The sequence below is a fragment of the Neolamprologus brichardi genome, chromosome 11, assembly GCF_056152115.1.
Source record: "Neolamprologus brichardi isolate AB-2024 chromosome 11, ASM5615211v1, whole genome shotgun sequence".
In the NCBI taxonomy this organism is placed as follows: Eukaryota; Metazoa; Chordata; class Actinopteri; order Cichliformes; family Cichlidae; genus Neolamprologus; species Neolamprologus brichardi.
In genome coordinates this window covers 31,220,414-31,243,355 of record NC_142114.1, presented here as the reverse complement: position 1 = coordinate 31,243,355, position 22,942 = coordinate 31,220,414, and the positions used below count along the sequence as shown (strand labels likewise).

At 41.2% G+C, this 22,942-nt stretch overlaps 2 protein-coding genes and 1 pseudogene across 3 annotated transcripts; 1 reads left to right on the top strand and 2 right to left on the bottom strand.

Annotated features, from left to right (window-relative positions):
- Nucleotides 1–2,887: 2,887 nt before the first annotated feature.
- On the bottom strand, nt 2,888–14,650 carry LOC148100757 (uncharacterized). Its single transcript, XM_087848021.1, has 3 exons — nt 11,777–14,650; nt 6,668–6,748; nt 2,888–5,882 (listed from the first exon to the last, which is right to left on the bottom strand). The coding sequence occupies exons 1-3, from the start codon at nt 14,648–14,650 to the stop codon at nt 3,273–3,275; spliced, it is 5,565 nt and encodes a 1,854-aa protein (XP_087704147.1). The 3' UTR covers nt 2,888–3,272.
- A 1,063-nt stretch (nt 14,651–15,713) lies between these two features.
- On the top strand, nt 15,714–19,159 carry LOC148100756 (uncharacterized; annotated as a pseudogene). Its single transcript, XR_015719796.1, has 7 exons — nt 15,714–15,892; nt 16,660–16,957; nt 17,243–17,390; nt 17,496–17,584; nt 17,774–18,062; nt 18,749–18,962; nt 19,069–19,159. The product of XR_015719796.1 is annotated as an uncharacterized LOC148100756 (transcript).
- Nucleotides 19,160–19,758: 599 nt separating this feature from the next.
- Nucleotides 19,759–22,758, bottom strand: LOC148100755 (uncharacterized). Its single transcript, XM_087848584.1, has one exon. It carries the CDS (start codon nt 22,756–22,758, stop codon nt 20,140–20,142), a length of 2,619 nt encoding a protein of 872 aa, XP_087704710.1. The 3' UTR covers nt 19,759–20,139.
- Between the last annotated feature and the right edge of the window lie 184 nt (nt 22,759–22,942).

Here is a 22,942-nt window from a genome sequence, read left to right as displayed (position 1 = left end):
GTGCCAGTTAAAAGACGAGCTGCGGCATTTTGCCTCCTCTGTAGACGCGTAATATATGATGCGCTGACCCCCGTATAAAGTGCGTTACAGTAATGCAGCCGAGTGCTGACAAAGGCGTGGATCGCTGTGAAAAACCTGCTTTAGCCAGCTGCCTTAATCTGACTGTCAAACGTCCAATCACAGTCCACTTTGACCCCCAGGATTGTGACAGCTGGTTTAACATACTGGGAATCTAAACATTGGGGGTCTCAGTGGGGCTGCCAAAAACCATCACCTCGGTCTTTTTGTCATTGAATTTTAAAAAGTTAAGAGACATCCAAGCCTTAATTTCAAGACACTGAAGTAGTGGCTGTGTGGGGTGTGTGTTCTTTAGAGGGACATAGATCTGACAGTCATCAGCATAGAAGGGGAATACAACGCAACTGAGTTAACTCAGTACAGAACCAAGAGGGGGCCGAGAACTGAGCCCTGTGGGACACCACACGGGACAGCACGGCACAAAAAGTTCACCCTGCCAAGCAGGACCTGAACCCCTCCAGTGCCCCTCGTGCCCACCCAGTGCTCCAAACCAGTAATATGGCGTGATCCACTGTATCAAGCGCAGCTGTCAAATCTAAAAGCACCAGAACAGCACAGTCCCGAGCGCCAGGAGCTAAAAATATGTCCTTAAAACTTTGAACAGGGTTTAAAATCTGACTGGAAAACATCTAAAACATTTTGTTTTCCCAGGAAGATTCATTGGCTGTGAGCTCTTTTCAAGACATTTGGAAAGAAAAGGTAGTTTGGACTCTGTAATTTACAAGAGTCATAGGATCAAGAGCAGGTTTTTTAATCAGGGGTTTGACTACAGCATGTTTAACATCTTTAGGGACAACACCTGACATCAGACTGTGGTTTACCAGCTCAAAAAGCAAACGTCCAACTGCAGTTAACACGTGTTTTAAGAGTCGAGGAGGGGCAGCATCATTTGGAGACCCTGCAGGCTTAAACGACCAACAGTCTCCTTTAAAGAGGACAGAGTCTCAAAGATGACAGCAGAGCAGGAAGCAGAGACTGAGAGGTCTGAGCCCTGGTGGAGGAGAGCTTCTCAATAAAACGGCGTACAAACCGTTGAAGGTTTGAGTTTGTAAACTGATGCTTTAAACAGACAGAGAGAAAAAACACTCCTGTCTGTGTTTGTCTCCCACACGTGACATCACGACTGATTCACCGAGGAAGGAAGAGCGAGGAAGCGTGGCCTGTTTCCACCGGTCAGAGCAGGTAAACAGCAGTGACACAGGACAGGAAGTGTGTGGAGAGCTGCAGCTGTGAAAACGTGTGACGCATGAAATAAACGTGGTTTCTGTGATGTGAGGAAGAAAAACGTTTCCTCATCAATCTGCACCCAGCTGAGGGTTTTGGCTGGAGTCGGATGATTCGCCTTCATTAGAGGTTTTTCACCAATAGTTTTTTATGTTTCCATAAGATTTATTTTAGTTAGTGGAAACATTTGATTGGTTTGATTCTTATATAAACTGAGCATCTCTGTGTTCCTGGACTCTGATGGGACACACCCTGCACAGTGAGTCACAGCTGCCTCCCTCATTTCCTGAACTCCAGCCTCAACTGTGCAGAAGGAGAAGCAGAAGGCTTCTGTTCAACCCTGTGAAAGACTGCCGTCACCGAGCTGATCTTATTTCTCTTCTTTAATGTTGAGTTGCGTTCTGTTCTCAAGCATCAGAACCAAAGCCAGCGCTGTTTAGGGATGGGTATCGTTTAGGTTTTATCCGATACCGGTGCCAAACCGGTACTTTTGAAATGGTTAATCTTTTAACTTTATGCATCAAGCAAAAACTTAATTATATACAACATTCTCTGACTGGAAGAAATTATTTTTTGTGTGTTTACACTCAGTCTTTCAAATAGATGCAAGTAAAACCCAGCAGAAAATAAATAAAGTCAAAGACTAGCGGTCCTGTTGCTCTATTTTCACCTGTAAAGCAGGAGTGGGGTAGGCGGAGGGTTACCCTGGTGCAGGTGTGCAGCGGTCAGTGGAAGAATCCGCGAGTTTCTCTGTGAGTTTCCCATTACGTCGTAGCTACTCGGTGCTTGTTTGGAAGTTTAGGGGTTTTTTCGCTGTAAAAAGAAGTTTTCTTCCCACGCACAACGGACACTAATGTTTTTGTCACTTTTTATGGAATCAAACTCAAAGTAAGGTCAGTACTTCCACGCTTTAAACGCTGCACGCTCATACTCTCTCTGCACTCGATATATGATCCATTGTTGATCTGCACACAGCTGTTGTCACGAACGTCGCACTCGCTTACGTCACTGTCATGAGACATTCTCGCAAAAAAATCACGGTTTTAGTAACGCAGTAACGCAGCGTTCCTACGGGAAAGTAACAGTAATCTAATTACCGTTTTTGCAATAGTAATCCCTTACTTTACTCGTTACTTGAAAAAAGTAATCAGATTACAGTAACGCGTTACAAGTAACGCCCATCTCTGCTCAAAACCCATCTGTTTAGAATTGCATACATCTGATCTGTCTTAGGCCATTTTTACCTGCTCAGTTTTTGTATTTGCTTTTATACTTTTATGACTGTTTATGTCTAAATTTTATCTACCGTGTTTGCTATATATACATTTTTCTTATGTTTTTATTTTATTTATTTTGTTTACATGCTACTGTAAGGTGACCTTGAGGGTCTGAAAGGCGCCTATAAATAAAATGTATTATTATTATTATTATTATTATTATTATTACAAATCAGACAAAAACAGATGCAGCGTGATCACAAACAGACACATGTTGGCTACATGTTGATGCTAAATGACTAAAATCACACGTGCAACACTTTCTACATATTTGACAACAGAAGAAAAACACAAACAAAGTTGGAATGTATTTTTGATTATTTTAAATTTTTATTTTATGCCAAATTAGATTTTTAGCATAATCAAGCACCAAATCACAAAGTCTCCTCCCTGTTTGTACTGTAAGGTCAAAACCCTACAGTACTACAGAGAACCCCAACAATCAAATGATCCCCCTCTGAGCAAGCACGAGGCGACTGTGGGGAAGAAAAACTCCCTTTAAGAGGAAGAAACTTCCAACGGAACCGGGCTCAGAAGGGGCGGCCATCCGCTGCGACCGGTTGGGGGGGATGGAAATCAAAAAGGAGACGAGATGGCGTGAACTACAGTTGTTAAAATTTGGATTTGGTGCTAAAATTCTGCTTCAAGATGTTAAAAGAAGCAGGGCGGCGGGGAAAAGCCAGGATGGTCATTTCAATCATCTCTGGCTTTAGTGAACCACCTAAAGGGTTTTCGCAGAGTTTTTCCCAACGCTGAAAAAAACCTGGAAATTTTGGACTTTTTGGGAGGACTGGGGATGACTCCGAGGAGCATTTTTAGATGCTTTATCAGAGCCTCATCAAAAGACGCATCATCTGCCATCGCAGCCTTTAACACATTGTCTGGGGAGCCAAACTCCTTGATGAGGCATTTGGCCATTTTCTTGATGAACTTTTTCTTGTCATTCATCAGACTTGTGGCAGACTCTGTGCTGCTGAGTTCAGGCTGCATCACATCTCTCAGACGCTTGAGGACCGCGTCTACTTCTTTTGTAGTACATGCTGCCCTGGCAAAAAAGTGTTGAGTTGCAGGTTTTGATTTTCTGATGACTCTCATCATGAGGATAAGGGCGAGGTCACTGGAAATTTTCTCAGCATCAGAAGATGACACTGATACAGACCTCATCTCTGACATGTCAGAGGAATCCTTGAGTGAGCCTGAAACACTGGCAGAGCGTTTTTGGGGAGAAATGCTCCCAGACTTTGGTGTCTGATCAGGTGCCTGAGAGCATTTTTCTGGGGTAATGCTCCCAGATTTTGGTGACTGATCAGACACCTGATCAGACACCTGATCAGGTGTCTGATCAGGTGTCTGATCAGGTGCCAGACAGCATTTTTCTGGGGTAATGCTCCCAGATTTTGTTGTTACAGGTAATGGAACAGATTCTCTTCCACTGCCATCTGAATCTGTGCTTTTTTCCTTTGTTGGCGTCCTTGTTCTTTTAATAATTTTCTGGATGTCTTCCACAGCCTCAGAAATATTGTCCTCAATCAGTTGATCTTGGTTGTCGTTCTCCACCCAGAGTAAAAGCTTTTGGACAAACTTTTCTACTTCGTCTTCTACGAGCACATAGAGGACTTCTGCAGAAAAGGGACGCTGTGATCCATGTGCTGGTTGTGGAGTCCTGGAGATGACAGTGTCAGACAGGGATCTACCCATTACAGGTTCGGGGACTTGATACAGTCGATCCGTCATAAGTAGATCAAACATTTTTGCTGTTAACTCCACAGTAAAATCTCTGGTTGCCCCACTAGTTAATTTCTCATATAACCGATTAACGTCTGATCTAATCGCCTCAAAGTCGACGGGAGAGGAACGTATGTACCGGAGCAGTGTGTTTCGGCTGGAAACCATGCTTTTATCAGAGGGCACTGTGCCACCTTTGGGGAACTTGAAAATGTTTTTTAGACAAACAAAAAAATTTCTGTTTGCCGTTATTACTTTTCTCAGCTCTTTTGTCATTTTTTCAAATTGTTTTCTCGCAAACATGGAAAAGCGCTGTTTGCGTTCGAGCTCGGGGCGAGGGGTGAAAGGCAACAGTCTGAAGAAGAAGTCTCTCATCTTGTTGATAATTAATCCTGCATTAAAGGCAGGTTTGGGTAAGTGACACCTCTCACAGTGCTCTTCACTGCTTACATCCATGTTGCCAGTTATCTCATTTACGATGTCAGCTGCAAACGCTTCTACTGGGGTTGGAGCTCGGAAACTTTGGCTTCCTGCGGCTCGTTTTATTTCGTCCTTTTCTGTTAGATGTTGACTGTTAGAGTCGTCCACATCTTTATCTGTCATCTCTCCACCTGAGCTTGATGACAGGATCACAGAAATCTCTGTGATTGCTGATTGCATGGACATCTTTGAATCCGTACTTTCTGTACCGGAATCAGAGCCGCTCGACGCGCACCGGCAGCGCAGCTTACGCGCTACATGCCTTTTAAGGCACGAGGCAGCGTGGCAAACCATGCGGTGCAGCTTTTTAATATTACTACATTTGCCGCTGACATAAACGGCGGGGTCTTGCGGGAGATCGGGGCTTTCTCTAATGAGTTTGACCGTTGAGCTGACCTTTTCGGAGATCTCTTCCTCGACCATCCGTGTCAGCTCGTCAGCGCTCTCATGTCGCTGTTCCGGGACGTTAAGAGCGCCGGCGATGGCGGCTGAGATGGAGACTCCGAGGGACGGGCTTATTTTCCCCGCACCTGAAGGCTCCGGATCCTCCTTCGTCATGCCCCCCTGAATAACAGGAAGGGCATTTTTGAGGATTGTGCTAGAGGCGATCTGAATGATTTCACAAATCATATCAGCGAGCACCGCTCGGACGCCTGAGTCGCATGTGCCACCTTCTATCACGCTCCACTGAGCTCCAGAGAGCCTTTCGAAGCACCTGTTGATAGGTGGCACAATCTGGTCTGGTGTGACCACGACTGAATTGTCATTTACACTGAGTGTTGACATGGTTGTATCGCACATTAGATTTTCTGGGTTTGAGAGAACCGCTGGATAATTTCCTTGTTTGGGAGAACGCCGACTGTTGAACATTTGCAAACAGATGAGCAGTAATGTTTCTGTGTGAGAGCCCCTATTTAAGGCTTTCCCTGCCTGTGACGTGGCTGTGACGATCGAAGCAGAAGCTAATTCCTTTGATCTGCCAGTGACGTCACACAGAACGCACGAGCACACGGATAGAAGCCGCGCGCTCGGGGGAGGAGCCAAGATGGCGACCTGTGTGGACGCTTCTCTGTAAGCTCGTGAATTTCTGATGAGTACCTAACGTTTTAAATGATCTAAACGGACTCAGATAATTCCTTTATTAGAAGTGACTCATTGCACTTGTGTTTTGCACACGTACAGGACATCTTTACAACATAAAACCAGGCCGAACTGAGTTTTTTTTTTCCCTGCCGAATTCTGACACGGTGAAGTGTTAGCTTGTATAGAAACATTTAGCTAATAGCCGCGGGATAAGCTTGCAAAATGGCCAAAAAAGAGACAAGAAGAAAGGAAGGACTGATAATGGACTTGGAGCCAGACAAAACCTTTGCAAGCTTATGCAAACCTCTCCCTCAGACCCCTCTTAACAGCCCCAACCCAAAGAAGAGCCGCATCGAAGTGCACGAGGTGAGAGAGGAAGCTGTATCCAATGCCGACATCTTGAAAGCTATTAATGGGCTGAATGACAGATTCTCCAAATTCGAACAAATGGTGAACAAAAACACGGCGGAGATTATTGCCGTGCGGGATCACGTGAAAGGTCTTGAAATACAGAGCAAAGAGACAGAGGTTGCTGTGAAGAAGCTGAAAGATCGCATTGCTGCACTTCAAGAGAAACAAGAGGAGACGGAGAGATGTAGTCGGCGGTGGAACCTGCGTTTGCTGAATCTCCCAGAGCATAGTAACGAAGACATAAGAAAAGAGGTGATGGATATAATCGCCCTGATCATCCCAGAGGAAAAAAACACATTCGAGTTCATGATAGATACTGTTCACAGAGTTGGTCGAACAAGAGATGAAATCCGCTCACGCCCCATCATCATACAGTTCACCATGCGCACCTTCCGACACAAAGTGTGGAGAGCTTCCCTCAACTCTGATGTGATGAAGAAGAAGAATCTCAGGTTGGCTGAAGATCTCACCTACATGGAGAGACCGTGCAGAAATAAACTGTGGCCAACTGTCAAACAAGCCCGTGACGAGGGAAAGAAGACCAAATGGATTGGTCCTGTGGCCATCATTGATGGTGTAAGACACACTGCATAAATAAGAGGTTATTAAAAGATCAGCAAGATGACTGAAATACTTTAAGTTCACTCTGTACGTTACCTAACATTAACAGGTATTTCAACTACCTCAGGCTCCCAATGTTACTGTTCAATATTTAATAATTTTGAGTCACTTGTATATTGTTTTTTGTTTTGTTTTTGCTTGAAATACCTCAGGTTCATTAGGTAATATGTTTACAACCAATAATATCCTCTTTAAATTTTCTATAAAACTTTTATACCTCCAAGTTAGTTGTATCAATATTTGGCAAACATTATTATGGTTATGTTTGGACTTGCTTATGTTTTACAGTGTGAGTAGTTAAACATCCTACCTTTATTGGTGTATAAATGTTAATTTGCTTAAGCATTTGGGTCACTTCAATGAGGAAAAGGAAAACAAACAGAGTCTGAAGACTTTTACTTAGGTACTCAACATTTAGTGTTCCCGTTTGAGAGTATCTTCTTTAGGTGTTTATACCTTGGCACCTTATAAGTTTCTAGTTAATTTAACAGACATCCAGTTCACTTTATTCATTCCCTTCTTCTCTTATGACAGACTTACATTTCAGTTCCTTAAAAATACTATCCCTTAATGTTCGAGGTATTCGTGACAGTACCAAAAGAAAGTCAATTTTCATTTCCTGTAGACGGAAAAATGCTGATTTGATTTTTCTACAAGAAACTCATTCGAGTGATAATGATGTAAAATTCTGGAAAGCACAGTGGGGTGATCCGTGTTATTTTTGCCACGCCTCTCAACATTCGGCAGGCGTAGCCATTCTCCTTAACAACTTTAAAGGTAATATTATTGAATCATTGTCTTCAGATGAAGGCAGATGGATTATTCTGATTTTCAAATTGGACAACACCTTCTTTATAGTCTGTAATTTATACAGTCATAACAACACAACTCAGGCCAAATCTATGTGCATACAATTATCTGAGAAACTTGATTTTTTAAAATCAAAATATAAGGGAGCCCACATGATTCTTGGAGGAGATTATAATGATGCTCCAGACGATCTTATAGATAGAGTACCAATAAGAACATCTCAACACTCAAAATTTAAAAGCACTGCATTTTTCTGTGAACAACTTGCAGTTATAGATGTATGGAGATTCTTCAACTCTGATACAAAAGAGTTTACCTGGAGCAATGCGAATAGATCTCTACAATCCAGAATTGATTTGTGGTTAATATCTTCTTCATGTTTACATTTTGTTTCAGAATCTTCTCATCATTTTGCTCCATTGACTGATCACAAATTGATCACAATTCACTTAGTTGGCAATAAACAAAGTCAAAGTAAACTACGTGGTTTTTGGAAGCTAAATAATAATTTATTGAATGATGATACATTTTGTAGTATAGTGGAAAAAATGGCAGAACAGATATTCGGGGATACCAATATGAATCACACACTAAAATGGGAATTTTTCAAATTCAAGGTAAGGGAAGCAGCAATAAGGCGAGGCAAAGAAATTAAAAAAAGAAATGACACTAAAGAAATCAGTATTATGAATGAATTAAACATATTAATAAAGAGAGATGCTCTATCAGATGATGAAGAAATTAAATTGAAAAGACTAAAGGAAGAAATAGATAATGCATATATTAACATGGCTAAAGGGGCTTTTATAAGGTCCAAAGCAAAATGGCAAGAACTAGGTGAAAGAAATTCTAGTTACTTTTTTGCTCTTGAGAAACGAAACCAAAGAAGAAACAATATATCTACTCTTAAGATTGATAATAACATAACCACTAATTATTTAGATATCTCACAACATGTTGGTTCATTCTACAAAGATATATACAAATCAAATTGTAATATCAATGATTGTGATAGATTTATTGAGTCAGTTAAAAATTTTGCACCAACTATCTCAGAAAACTTCAAAACTAATTGTGAACGTCCCATAACAAAATCAGAAATTTCAGAGGCAATTCAAACAATGAAAAAGGGCAAATCTCCAGGTAATGATGGTTTGTCAGTGGAATTTTATTTACAGTTCTGGGATATCATTGTTGATCCTTTATTAGAATTGTTTAAGGAATGCCTTGATGGAAAAGAAATGTCCACAAGCATGAAACAGGGTATTATAACTTTAATTCCTAAACCTGATAAAGATCTTCTTGTTATAGAAAATTGGAGACCTATCACGCTTTTGAACATAGATTATAAGATTATCTCATTGGTCTATGCCAAAAGATTAAAGAAAAATCTTGATGAGATCATAGCTGAAACGCAAACCGGATTTATGACCAACCGCCATATCAGTTCAAACATAAGGCTTATTTTTGACCTATTAGACTACTCTGACAATATAGATGATGATTCCCTTATTGTGTTTCTTGATTTTTATAAAGCTTTCGATACGGTAGAACATTATTTCTTATTTAAAGCACTCAAAACCTTTGGTTTTGGTCCAAACTTTGTGTCAACTATCGAAATGTTTTATAAAAATATTGACAGTTGTGTTATACTGTATCCAAATACTACTAAAAGATTTCCAGTCATGAGATCTGTTCGCCAGGGTTGCCCAATTTCACCCTTTTTATTTCTGATTGTGGCTGAACTACTTTCATTACACATTTTGAATAGCCCAGTCATTAAAGGTTTATCTATTTTTGGTAAAGAAATCAGAGTGACTCAACTAGCAGATGACACCGTTTTATTCTTAAAAAACAAAGATCAGATTGAAAATTCTATTTCATTAATAATGATTTCTCAATTGCCTCTGGATTAAAACTAAATAAATCTAAATGTGAAATTTTATGTTTGTACCAATCAAATGTCAAATCCTTGTACCATATTCCTGTCAAAAACTGTGTTAGATACCTTGGTATTCATGTCTGTAAGAATGACACAGAGCGTACATTTGAAAATATTACATAACATATATCCATCCAACACGTACATTTCAAGATTCTGTGACATTGATAGAAAATGTACCTTTTGTAAAACTGAACTTGAAAGTGTTACTCATTTGTTTTATGGCTGTTCATATAGTGCTACATTTTGGAGAGAGCTTGAAAATTATATACTGTGCAAGACAACATACGAAATCAAAATTGAAGGGAAGAACATTATCACTTATTTTGAAACTAAAGAAAAAAAAATATGTGCCATTGTCAATCTTTATATCTTATTAGGGAAATTCCATATACATAAATGTAAATTTCAAAACTCAACCCCATCATTTAATTTGTTTTTGATTGAAATTGAATATTACTTAAACTCTCTTAAATTAACTTCCAATAAAAAAGGTTTGTCATTGATTGAAATTCATTCAGAAATGTTTAATGAATGAGCTGTCACAACTTTCAAGTACAAAGTTGTTATGAAGTCTGTCACATCCCCCCCCCCCCCTTTTTTTTTCTTTTTTTTTCTTTCCTTTAGTTATTTATCCTTCTTATTTCATTGTACTGTATATTGTTACTCTTATTTGCCTTGTATGTGTACTGTACAAACTGAACTGGAATGACTGACTGTTCGCTTTATAATTTCAATAAAGTTAAAAGAAAAAAAAAAAATCCTAATAATAGATCTCGTTAGCTTACCTGCTAGGGCAAATAGTCGGCAGCTTGTCCTGTCCGAAAAATGGTCAGAAAATACAGTCCAACTTCAGACCAGATAAAATCCGTAATGGTCGAAAAATTGAAATTTCCATCCAAATTTGGCCACGTTTCTTCAAATTTTCTTAGCAGGTTTTCAGTCCAGAACACATTGACAAACCACTATCTATCACACAGCTCAGGTCTGCTCAGGCTCGTTTGGTCTAGTTCAAACTTGGCACAGACCACGTGTGCCAGTCATCTACGGGGTTTCCCACAGGTTCCCAACTTGACTCAAAAAATCTACTCAAAAGTTGATAATCTTTGTTATGCTCTCTAGAAAATCTTAGTTAGGACAACAATGGAACAAATTTGTTGGGCAGACGAGCTTTTTTAGGTTGTAAATGGAAAGTTTTGTTTCTAAGTCAGTTTAATTTGAAAACTTTAATCAAATCAACAATTACTAGTTATTGTTTTTACAGTGTATATATATATATATATATATATATATATAAAACCAAGTTAACGCTGAAAGTCTGAACATCACTAATGTCACATAACTTTGCCGACATGTGGCCAATAGTAATGTTTTAATCTTCTTCGTTATTAAACATTCACACATAAATAAGTGACGTCATATTCAGTACTTACCTTTGACAGTTCAGCGTTTCAAATTTTAACATTTTTATTTCCTTGAAATCAGTTTGTCTTCATGTAAATGTCTTTATGTACATTCATTCAAGTGGCTCCAAAGTGTTTCCTTCAAACACTTGACAAGAAAAATGTGATATTTAACGATATGCTAAGACTAAGACACAAATCAGACAAAAACAGATGCAGCGTGATCACAAACAGACACATGTTGGCTACATGTTGATGCTAAATGACTAAAATCACACGTGCAACACTTTCTACATATTTGACAACAGAAGAAAAACACAAACAAAGTTGGAATGTATTTTTGATTATTTTAAATTTTTATTTTATGCCAAATTAGATTTTTAGCATAATCAAGCACCAAATCACAAAGTCTCCTCCCTGTTTGTACTGTAAGGTCAAAACCCTACAGTACTACAGAGAACCCCAACAATCAAATGATCCCCCTCTGAGCAAGCACGAGGCGACTGTGGCGAAGAAAAACTCCCTTTAAGAGGAAGAAACTTCCAACGGAACCGGGCTCAGAAGGGGCGGCCATCCGCTGCGACCGGTTGGGGGGGTGGAAATCAAAAAGGAGACGAGATGGCGTGAACTACAGTTGTTAAAATTTGGATTTGGTGCTAAAATTCTGCTTCAAGATGTTAAAAGAAGCAGGGCGGCGGGGAAAAGCCAGGATGGTCATTTCAATCATCTCTGGCTTTAGTGAACCACCTAAAGGGTTTTCCCAGAGTTTTTCCCAACGCTGAAAAAAACCTGGAAATTTTGGACTTTTTGGGAGGACTGGGGATGACTCCGAGGAGCATTTTTAGATGCTTTATCAGAGCCTCATCAAAAGACGCATCATCTGCCATCGCAGCCTTTAACACATTGTCTGGGGAGCCAAACTCCTTGATGAGGCATTTGGCCATTTTCTTGATGAACTTTTTCTTGTCATTCATCAGACTTGTGGCAGACTCTGTGCTGCTGAGTTCAGGCTGCATCACATCTCTCAGACGCTTGAGGACCGCGTCTACTTCTTTTGTAGTACATGCTGCCCTGGCAAAAAAGTGTTGAGTTGCAGGTTTTGATTTTCTGATGACTCTCATCATGAGGATAAGGGCGAGGTCACTGGAAATTTTCTCAGCATCAGAAGATGACACTGATACAGACCTCATCTCTGACATGTCAGAGGAATCCTTGAGTGAGCCTGAAACACTGGCAGAGCGTTTTTGGGGAGAAATGCTCCCAGACTTTGGTGTCTGACGTGACTGATCAGGTGCCTGAGAGCATTTTTCTGGGGTAATGCTCCCAGATTTTGGTGTCTGATCAGGTGTCTGACGTGTCTGATCAGGTACCAGAGAGCATTTTTCTGGGGTAATGCGCCCAGATTTTGGTGTCTGATCAGGTGTCTGACGTGACTGATCAGGTACCAGAGAGCATTTTTCTGGGGTAATGCTCCCAGATTTTGGTGTCTGATCAGGTACCAGAGAGCATTTTTCTGGGGTAATGCGCCCAGATTTTGGTGTCTGATCAGGTGTCTGACGTGACTGATCAGGTACCAGAGAGCATTTTTCTGGGGTAATGCTCCCAGATTTTGGTGACTGATCAGGTGCCTGAGAGCATTTTTCTGGGGTAATGCTCCCAGATTTTGCTGTCTGATCAGACACCTGATCAGACACCTGATCAGGTGTCTGATCAGGTGCCTGAGAGCATTTTTCTGGGGTAATGCTCCCAGATTTTGTTGTTACAGGTAATGGAACAGATTCTCTTCCACTGCCATCTGAATCCGTGCTTGTTTCCTTTGTTGGAGTCCTTGTTCTTTTAATAATTTTCTGGATGTCTTCCACAGCCTCAGAAATATTGTCCTCAATCAGTTGATCTTGGTTGTCGTTCTCCACCCAGAGTAAAAGCTTTTGCACAAACTTTTCTACTTCGTCTTCTACGAGCACATAGAGGACTTCGGCAGAAAAGGGACGCTGTGATCCATGTGCTGGTTGTGGAGTCCTGGAGATGACAGTGTCAGACAGGGATCTACCCATTACAGGTTCGGGGACTTGATACAGTCGATCCGTCATAAGTAGATCAAACATTTTTGCTGTTAACTCCACAGTAAAATCTCTGGTTGCCCCACTAGTTAATTTCTCATATAACCGATTAACGTCTGATCTAATCGCGTCAAAGTCGACGGGAGAGGAACGTATGTACCGGAGCAGTGTGTTTCGGCTGGAAACCATGCTTTTATCAGAGGGCACTGTGCCACCTTTGGGGAACTTGAAAATGTTTTTTAGACAAACAAAAAAATTTCTTTTTGCCGTTATTACTTTTCTCAGCTCTTTTGTCATTTTTTCAAATTGTTTTCTCGCAAACATGAAAAAGCGCTGTTTGCGTTCGAGCTCGGGGCGAGGGGTGAAAGGCAACAGTCTGAAGAAGAAGTCTCTCATCTTGTTGATAATTAATCCTGCATTAAAGGCAGGTTTGGGTAAGTGACACCTCTCACAGTGTTCTTCACTGCTTACATCCATGTTGCCAGTTATCTCATTTACGATGTCAGCTGCAAACGCTTCTACCGGGGTTGGAGCTCGGAAACTTTGGCTTCCTGCAGCTCCTTTTATTTCGTCCTTTTCTGTTAGATGTTGACTGTTAGAGTCGTCCACATCTTTATCTGTCATCTCTCCACCTGAGCTTGATGACAGAATCACAGAAATCTCTGTGATTGCTGATTGCATGGACATCTTTGAATCCGTACTTTCTGTACCGGAATCAGAGCCGCTCGACGCGCACCGGCAGCGCAGCTTACGCGCTACATGCCTTTTAAGGCACGAGGCAGCGTGGCAAACCATGCGGTGCAGCTTTTTAATATTACTACATTTGCCGCTGACATAAACGGCGGGGTCTTGCGGGAGATCGGGGCTTTCTCTAATGAGTTTGACCGTTGAGCTGACCTTTTCGGAGATCTCTTCCTCGACCATCCGTGTCAGCTCGTCAGCGCTCTCATGTCGCTGTTCCGGGACGTTAAGAGCGCCGGCGATGGCGGCTGAGATGGAGACTCCGAGGGACGGGCTTATTTTCCCCGCACCTGAAGGCTCCGGATCCTCCTTCGTCATGCCACCCTGAATAACAGGAAGGGCATTTTTGAGGATTGTGCTAGAGGCGATCTGAATGATTTCACAAATCATATCAGCGAGCACCGCTCGGACGCCTGAGTCGCATGTGCCACCTTCTATCACGCTCCACTGAGCTCCAGAGAGCCTTTCGAAGCACCTGTTGATAGGTGGCAAAATCTGGTCTGGTGTGACCACGACTGAATTGTCATTTACACTGAGTGTTGACATGGTTGTATCGCACATTAGATTTTCTGGGTTTGAGAGAACCGCTGGATAATTTCCTTGTTTGGGAGAACGCCGACTGTTGAACATTTGCAAACAGATGAGCAGTAATGTTTCTGTGTGAGAGCCCCTATTTAAGGCTTTCCCTGCCTGTGACGTGGCTGTGACGATCGAAGCAGAAGCTAATTCCTTTGATCTGCCAGTGACGTCACACAGAACGCACGAGCACACGGATAGAAGCCGCGCGCTCACCATATCCCAGGATTCACTGCGGCTGTGTCCCAATTCATGGTCTGCACGCTTGAAGTACGCGCACTACGTGTACTACGTACGTGCGTACTATAAATACGAGAAGTGCGGAAGTGAGAGCCTTGTGAAATGGGACGGTCTAGCCTTCGTCGCGCTGTTCAGGTTGCCTAGCAACCATGATACTAACCGCGAGAAACGTTACAGCTTTGTTTGACAGAAATGAAGGAGAAAAATGTTTTGTTCGTCATTCATTTTTGTCATGACATCACTGTGATTAGTTGAGTATCTGAGGCTGAGACCACAGGACTGTAAAACATGATTGTTGGGCTTCATTTCTGTACTGAACAGTTATTTAAGATTAGTTAGTAAATAACAATTAGCTAATGTTGGTCACGAGACTAAAATCATCTCACTGTGGTAGTGTAAATATAATATGGCCAATATTATAGCATTGTCAGATTATTATGATATATATATATATATATAACCAAGTTAACGCTGAAAGTCTGAACATCACTAATGTCACATAACTTCGCCGACATGTGCACTCTTTGAAAGGATGTGTTAAAAAATAACACAAAAAATGTGTTGTTACACTATTAACACATTTTGTGTGAATTTTAACATAACATGTGTAAGAAAATGTGTAAACATTGAAAAAATGTGTAAAACGCTTAACACACTTGATGTGTTGCACAGTTTAACACATTTTGTGTGTTATTTTCAGAATCTAACAACAGGACCTAAAATTAGCAGCTCAGTAATTTGATGCTAGCCCTGTGTTTAGTGAAATAAACTGTAGATTAACAATGTATTATAACTATATTAACTGAATAAATAAAATGTTTAGTTATTGTTTGTTTTCCATAATCCTTTCCTCATTACTTTCAACAAATAAAACATTTTATAATGTAATGTGGACCAAGTTGTGTATGGTGTACTAAAATTCTGAAAGAGGATTAATTTTTTATTTCTCAGTATGTGTGGCATACCAATTAATGGCTATGGCTATACTATAAGCAGAAGTATCCACAAAGAACAGGCTTAATTTTGACCGTAACATGTGAATACAATTGAAGCAAAAGTAGGAAATTAAATGAGTAAGAATACACATGCTGAAAATTGAAACAAAATCTGCCCAGCAACATGACATACCAGCGGCGGGAAGGGGGCGCTATCTTTCGCGCCACTGAGACAAAGGAGGCAAAGATGGACGTTACGTCGCCTAGTATGTTGTCAGACCTTACAGTAAGTATCATTTACCAGTTTATCTTAATGTACTGAAAATATGCCGGGTTTCTGGAAGAATGTGAATTTATATAAAATATAGGAGTTATGTAGGAGTTTTGAGTTTAAGTTAATTACTGCTTAACTATACCTAGCTAACCTTAATGTAACAGTCTTGCTAACATATCCTACTCTTAATTTTATTATTAGTTCTTGGCTTTCGTGCCATACTTCATTAGAGTTAATGTGTTTTGGTAGTATTTTTATGTATTACTTTATTCATGTATTTATCTATTTACTTTATTTATGTATTAGAGTATTCAGAAATTGCTCTTAGAACCAGTGTGGTAGTTGGCTAGCGGCTCCGACAGGCATTTTGTTGTCTATGAGCAACGCCAGAGTCGGCACCTAACCGTAGCAGTGTTGAGTAAAATGACAATATTGTCGTTAGCTCTGAATAGAGCAAATGTAGTTATCACCGCGACCATTCGTTTACTAGCACAGAATAGGAATAAAGACTGAGTAACTTTAACATGAAATATACCTCATATTGACAGAGATAATTATTTTTTCAAGCAGTTAAAGCAGTTTTTGCATCTAGTATGATTAACTAAATTATGTGCACATTCTTTTTTAAGGCTTATTGCTGGAAACATGCTCTGATATAGTTTCTTTTTTATGCAGAACTTGTGAGGAAGTAATAGTCAGTGTTATTAAAAAAAAAAAACAACAGCAACTTGACCATGTAAATTATCTTACTTATTTAGTCATGTGTTTCATTTTTTCAGCACACTTATGACAACTTAGAATCTGTCAAAGTCCTTGTAACCACTTTTATAGATGAGAAAGAAATTTGAAAAAAAAAAAATTCTTATTGTCAGCAGTGCCACAGACATCATAGGTCAAAGCCAAGCTCAGCACATGGGCTGTGTGCTTGATAGGTTGCTAAAGTATAACACTGATTTCATGGAATATATTGATGTTGACAGTGAGGTAGACATTAAGGACTTTGATAGATTCCATATCGTCCTGTCAGCCGGAGGGCCACCGATGGAAACCTCTCTTGGGGAGATTAGACAAAATCAGGTACACTTTGCATTTCTCCAGTTTCCTAAGTCATGAAATGTGTTTTAACAGTTATTAACTATTAGTCAGGATCAGATTTATTCACCAAGTAGCAACTAGAAGATAAAATCAATTTATTTATTATTCAGAATTTCTTTTAGTCATTGCGTTATAATCACGGTAATTAAGGTAATTCTGCTGCAGCTTTTTGAGTAAACTCGTGCTTCTATGCTCTGTGGAAATTTGCTGTCATAACTTTGAAGATTATTGCAGAGAGGTAAAGTGCCTGGTGTTGCCTTTACACAGTCTACCATTACCACAGAAGAACAAAGTCAACCCCTGAAGTCACTCAGGAAAGCCCCACAGATTCTTAAGGAGTATGAAACCTGTTGGTGCCATCAAGGAAGCTCCTTGTGAAGACTTGCATTGGGGATTTGGTGGAGAGGTGTGGTTAGTAAGTATAGCACTTTACTGTACTTTGTTAAAATTTTGCAATGAATGTTTTCCTTTAAAAATGTTGAAGTGCACAGAAGTAAAAAAGTTTACCTTTGTTTTCCAGTTACCCTCTTAGTGCAGAGAAGCTAACTGTAGCAAAAAGCATCATCACCACTTTTCCATCCCTGAGTGGCAGGACAGGGGGAAGGATTTGTAAGTAAATTTAGCATTTTAATAATGTAAATTCCACTACATACTGTAAATTGCACTTGTTCCCACTTACTGTGTATCATTTAACCTTTATCTAATTATTTATTAGAGCCTTTTTTCTCAGTTAAAATTGCTCAGCTGTTACCCATATACCTCTGTCCTTTCTAACTAAGGAGCATTATTATGATCCAGTCTCTCATTGTGGATTCCTAGAGACTAAACTGCGCAACCTTAGACGGAATCTCGACCAGGGGCAGAGACGTTATAAGAAGCGGAAAGTAACAGATGACTGTGGTGAAGACAAGAAGCTCAGGCGAGAGGATGGGAATACCAGCAGCACAGATGAGTGGGTCACCCAAGTTACTGCGGCCCTCAGCTGAGAACCTTCCAATTATCATGTCAGGCATGGAGGAAACATACACCAGTCTCAGAGCCTGGAATATTCGGAGAGTACCCACGGTTGTTGGACATGCCAAGTCTGGTAAGTTCCCTGGTTCCCTGGTAATGGTTTATGTACTCCTTCTCCACTCAGTTGTGTTTTGCATACAAAGTATGTAACAGGAGTCGATACATTTGGAGGTATGTTTATGAGCTCCTAGTGAATATTTTGAAAGTTTTATAACTTCAGAGTTGGATCATTACTCACTGGGCACTGATTACAATGAGCATCACTTTTCACATGGTCCAAAATCTTAGTCGTACCACCAAATGACTATCTAATAGTAGGGACATCAAATGACAGTGCAGAAAGTGCTGCTCGTGGAAGTGAAAACCCTACAAAAAATCACCTAAATCTGTATGAAACTCTGCTTTCAGCAGCACTATTTTCAGCAAAAAAGCTCTACAGGACAAACCGCAGACAGACAAAATAAGAAATTGTCTGCTAGAAAGTTGAACATCAGCTAAAAAGTCCTAATTTTTTCTCAGGGTCTGATGGGACCCAAATCATAGCTAAAATTAAGGAATAATGGATTGTATTCAAATACCACTCCAAGTAAATTGTTATGTTTCACTGTGTAGGTAAGCTTGATGTGGAATGGGTAACAGAAATGTGATACTGTAAAGTTTGATTTTAGCCATACAGCTACCAAATGGGCAGAATGTACTTTTGATTTAATGTATTTAATGCTTCATTTTAAATTTAAACACTTTTTTTCTTTCCATAAGCTGGACTTGGAGTTTGGCAATCTTACAGGAGGAAAGGTGGACCTCTTTTTGCGAAAATGGGAAGCCAGTATCATTCCGAAGCTCAAATCAGTAGCTGCCCTGGAAACAAGAACCCCCCCCTTCCCGCCGTGTGTTAACACACCTACTCCCACCAGTTGGCGCCAGTCGTTGCAGCCTTAAATCAGCTATAATGCACTTGGTTGATTTTGCACTGGTATGTATTCAGTAAAGTTCTCACGGTATTTACCTGAGGAAAGCATTTGTCTACACCTCACTGAATACTTCTTTAAAAATCTATCTTTATCTTCCCCATCTCCAAGCCTGGAACAAGTATTGCATCGCTTTGCAGTGATCCTGAAGCATCATCCACAACACACCAACCCCAGCTGATATGCATCGGTGATCTAAAGAGGGCAACCAGGCAGTACAGAGTAACCATTTCTCTGAATGGTGGCCTGACGTGTGCTTGGATAAGCTTTTCAAACTGTACTGGGTATGTAACTTGTCCTATCCAGCACCACTTGGCTCCGTCCTCACCTTCTTTGAGTTTGTCTATGAACTGCCGCTGTCCACCCAAAGGAAAACCAAAGTACTGGAGCTGATTGCACAGATTAAAGGATGCAAGTAAAATGTTCACCTGTCCAAAATGTAGAGAGTCTCTGTTCACAGAGGTGAGAAACCTCATTTGGCATCTTTGTCAAATACACTGCTTATCAGGACTGACCATTTTTATGCCTATGCAGTGGAAAGGTCAGACAATATGAACTGATTGGCTGAAATTTTTGATTTTCGTATTTAAACCCAAGGTACAGAATTGTATAACCTGGATGCTATATTCGCCAAAATGTATGTTTTTCTGTTCGCATGCAACTGCACATTTGTTAAATGTTGACATTTTGTTGAAGATGACAATTGTTACCTTTAAAAAATTTAATTCATGTATTGTCTGGATTATATCAGAACATTATATATATATATATATATATATATATATTGGAAAAATTGAAAAATTTGATTATTTTAAATTTTTATTTTATGCCAAATTAGATTTTTAGCATAATCAAGCACCAAATCACAAAGTCTCCTCCCTGTTTGTACTGTAAGGTCAAAACCCTACACTACTACAGAGAACCCCAACAATCAAATGATCCCCCTCTGAGCAAGCACGAGGCGACTGTGGGGAAGAAAAACTCCCTTTGAGAGGAAGAAACTTCCAACGGAACCGGGCTAAGAAGGGGCGGCCATCCGCTGCGACCGGTTGGGGGGGATGGAAATCAAAAAGGAGACGAGATGGCGTGAACTACAGTTGTTAAAATTTGGATTTGGTGCTAAAATTCTGCTTCAAGATGTTAAAAGAAGCAGGGCGGCGGGGAAAAGCCAGGATGGTCATTTCAATCATCTCTGGCTTTAGTGAACCACCTAAAGGGTTTTCCCAGAGTTTTTCCCAACGCTGAAAAAAACCTGGAAATTTTGGACTTTTTGGGAGGACTGGGGATGACTCCGAGGAGCATTTTTAGATGCTTTATCAGAGCCTCATCAAAAGACGCATCATCTGCCATCGCAGCCTTTAACACATTGTCTGGGGAGCCAAACTCCTTGATGAGGCATTTGGCCATTTTCTTGATGAACTTTTTCTTGTCATTCATCAGACTTGTGGCAGACTCTGTGCTGCTGAGTTCAGGCTGCATCACATCTCTCAGACGCTTGAGGACCGCGTCTACTTCTTTTGTAGTACATGCTGCCCTGGCAAAAAAGTGTTGAGTTGCAGGTTTTGATTTTCTGATGACTCTCATCATGAGGATAAGGGCGAGGTCACTGGAAATTTTCTCAGCATCAGAAGATGACACTGATACAGACCTCATCTCTGACATGTCAGAGGAATCCTTGAGTGAGCCTGAAACACTGGCAGAGCGTTTTTGGGAAGAAATGCTCCCAGACTTTGGTGTCTGACGTGACTGATCAGGTGCCTGAGAGCATTTTTCTGGGGTAATGCTCCCAGATTTTGGTGTCTGATCAGGTGTCTGACGTGACTGATCAGGTGCCTGAGAGCATTTTTCTGGGGTAATGCTCCCAGATTTTGCTGTCTGATCAGGCACCTGATCAGACACCTGATTAGGTGACTGATCAGGTGCCTGACAGCATTTTTCTGGGGTAATGCTCCCAGATTTTGTTGTTACGGGTAATGGAACAGATTCTCTTCCACTGCCATCTGAATCTGTGCTTTTTTCCTTTGTTGGCGTCCTTGTTCTTTTAATAATTTTCTGGATGTCTTCCACAGCCTCAGAAATATTGTCCTCAATCAGTTGATCTTGGTTGTCGTTCTCCACCCAGAGTAAAAGCTTTTGCACAAACTTTTCTACTTCGTCTTCTACGAGCACATAGAGGACTTCGGCAGAAAAGGGACGCTGTGATCCATGTGCTGGTTGTGGAGTCCTGGAGATGACAGTGTCAGACAGGGATCTACCCATTACAGGTTCGGGGACTTGATACAGTCGATCCGTCATAAGTAGATCAAACATTTTTGTCGTTAACTCCACAGTAAAATCTCTGGTTCCCCCACTAGTTAATTTCTCATATAACCGATTAACGTCTGATCTAATCGCGTCAAAGTCGACGGGAGAGGAACGTATGTACCGGAGCAGTGTGTTTCGGCTGGAAACCATGCTTTTATCAGAGGGCACTGTGCCACCTTTGGGGAACTTGAAAATGTTTTTTAGACAAACAAAAAAATTTCTGTTTGCCGTTATTACTTTTCTCAGCTCTTTTGTCATTTTTTCAAATTGTTTTCTCGCAAACATGAAAAAGCGCTGTTTGCGTTCGAGCTCGGGGCGAGGGGTGAAAGGCAACAGTCTGAAGAAGAAGTCTCTCATCTTGTTGATAATTAATCCTGCATTAAAGGCAGGTTTGGGTAAGTGACACCTCTCACAGTGCTCTTCACTGCTTACATCCATGTTGCCAGTTATCTCATTTACGATGTCAGCTGCAAACGCTTCTACTGGGGTTGGAGCTCGGAAACTTTGGCTTCCTGCAGCTCGTTTTATTTCGTCCTTTTCTGTTAGATGTTGACTGTTAGAGTCGTCCACATCTTTATCTGTCATCTCTCCATCTGAGCGTGATGACAGGATCACAGAAATCTCTGTGATTGCTGATTGCACGGACATCTTTGAATCCGTACTTTCTGTACCGGAATCAGAGCCGCTCGACGCGCACCGGCAGCGCAGCTTACGCGCTACATGCCTTTTAAGGCACGAGGCAGCGTGGCAAACCATGCGGTGCAGCTTTTTAATATTACTACATTTGCCGCTGACATAAACGGCGGGGTCTTGCGGGAGATCGGGGCTTTCTCTAATGAGTTTGACCGTTGAGCTGACCTTTTCGGAGATCTCTTCCTCGACCATCCGTGTCAGCTCGTCAGCGCTCTCATGTCGCTGTTCCGGGACGTTAAGAGCGCCGGCGATGGCGGCTGAGATGGAGACTCCGAGGAACGGGCTTATTTTCCCCGCACCTGAAGGCTCCGGATCCTCCTTCGTCATGCCACCCTGAATAACAGGAAGGGCATTTTTGAGGATTGTGCTAGAGGCGATCTGAATGATTTCACAAATCATATCAGCGAGCACCGCTCGGACGCCTGAGTCGCATGTGCCACCTTCTATCACGCTCCACTGAGCTCCAGAGAGCCTTTCGAAGCACCTGTTGATCGGTGGCACAATCTGGTCTGGTGTGACCACGACTGAATTGTCATTTACACTGAATGTTGACATGGTTGTATCGCACTTTAGATTTTCTGGGTTTGAGAGAACCGCTGGATAATTTCCTTGTTTGGGAGAACGCCGACTGTTGAACATTTGCAAACAGATGAGCAGTAATGTTTCTGTGTGAGAGCCCCTATTTAAGGCTTTCCCTGCCTGTGACGTGGCTGTGACGATCGAAGCAGAAGCTAATTGCTTTGCTCTGCCAGTGACGTCACACAGAACGCACGAGCACACGGATAGAAGCCGCGCGCTCACCATATCCCAGGATTCACTGCGAGTCAACGGAAGTCGAAGAAAATCGAAGAAAAATGGCGGGCGGCCGAAGTGAAGCACAGAAATACCGTCTTCAAAGTAAGCGCTGGGCTTTTATCTCACTTCAAATAGTTTAGTAGATTCTGTAAACTGCAGTCATGGCTCTGCATCCATCTTCATTGTAAACTCT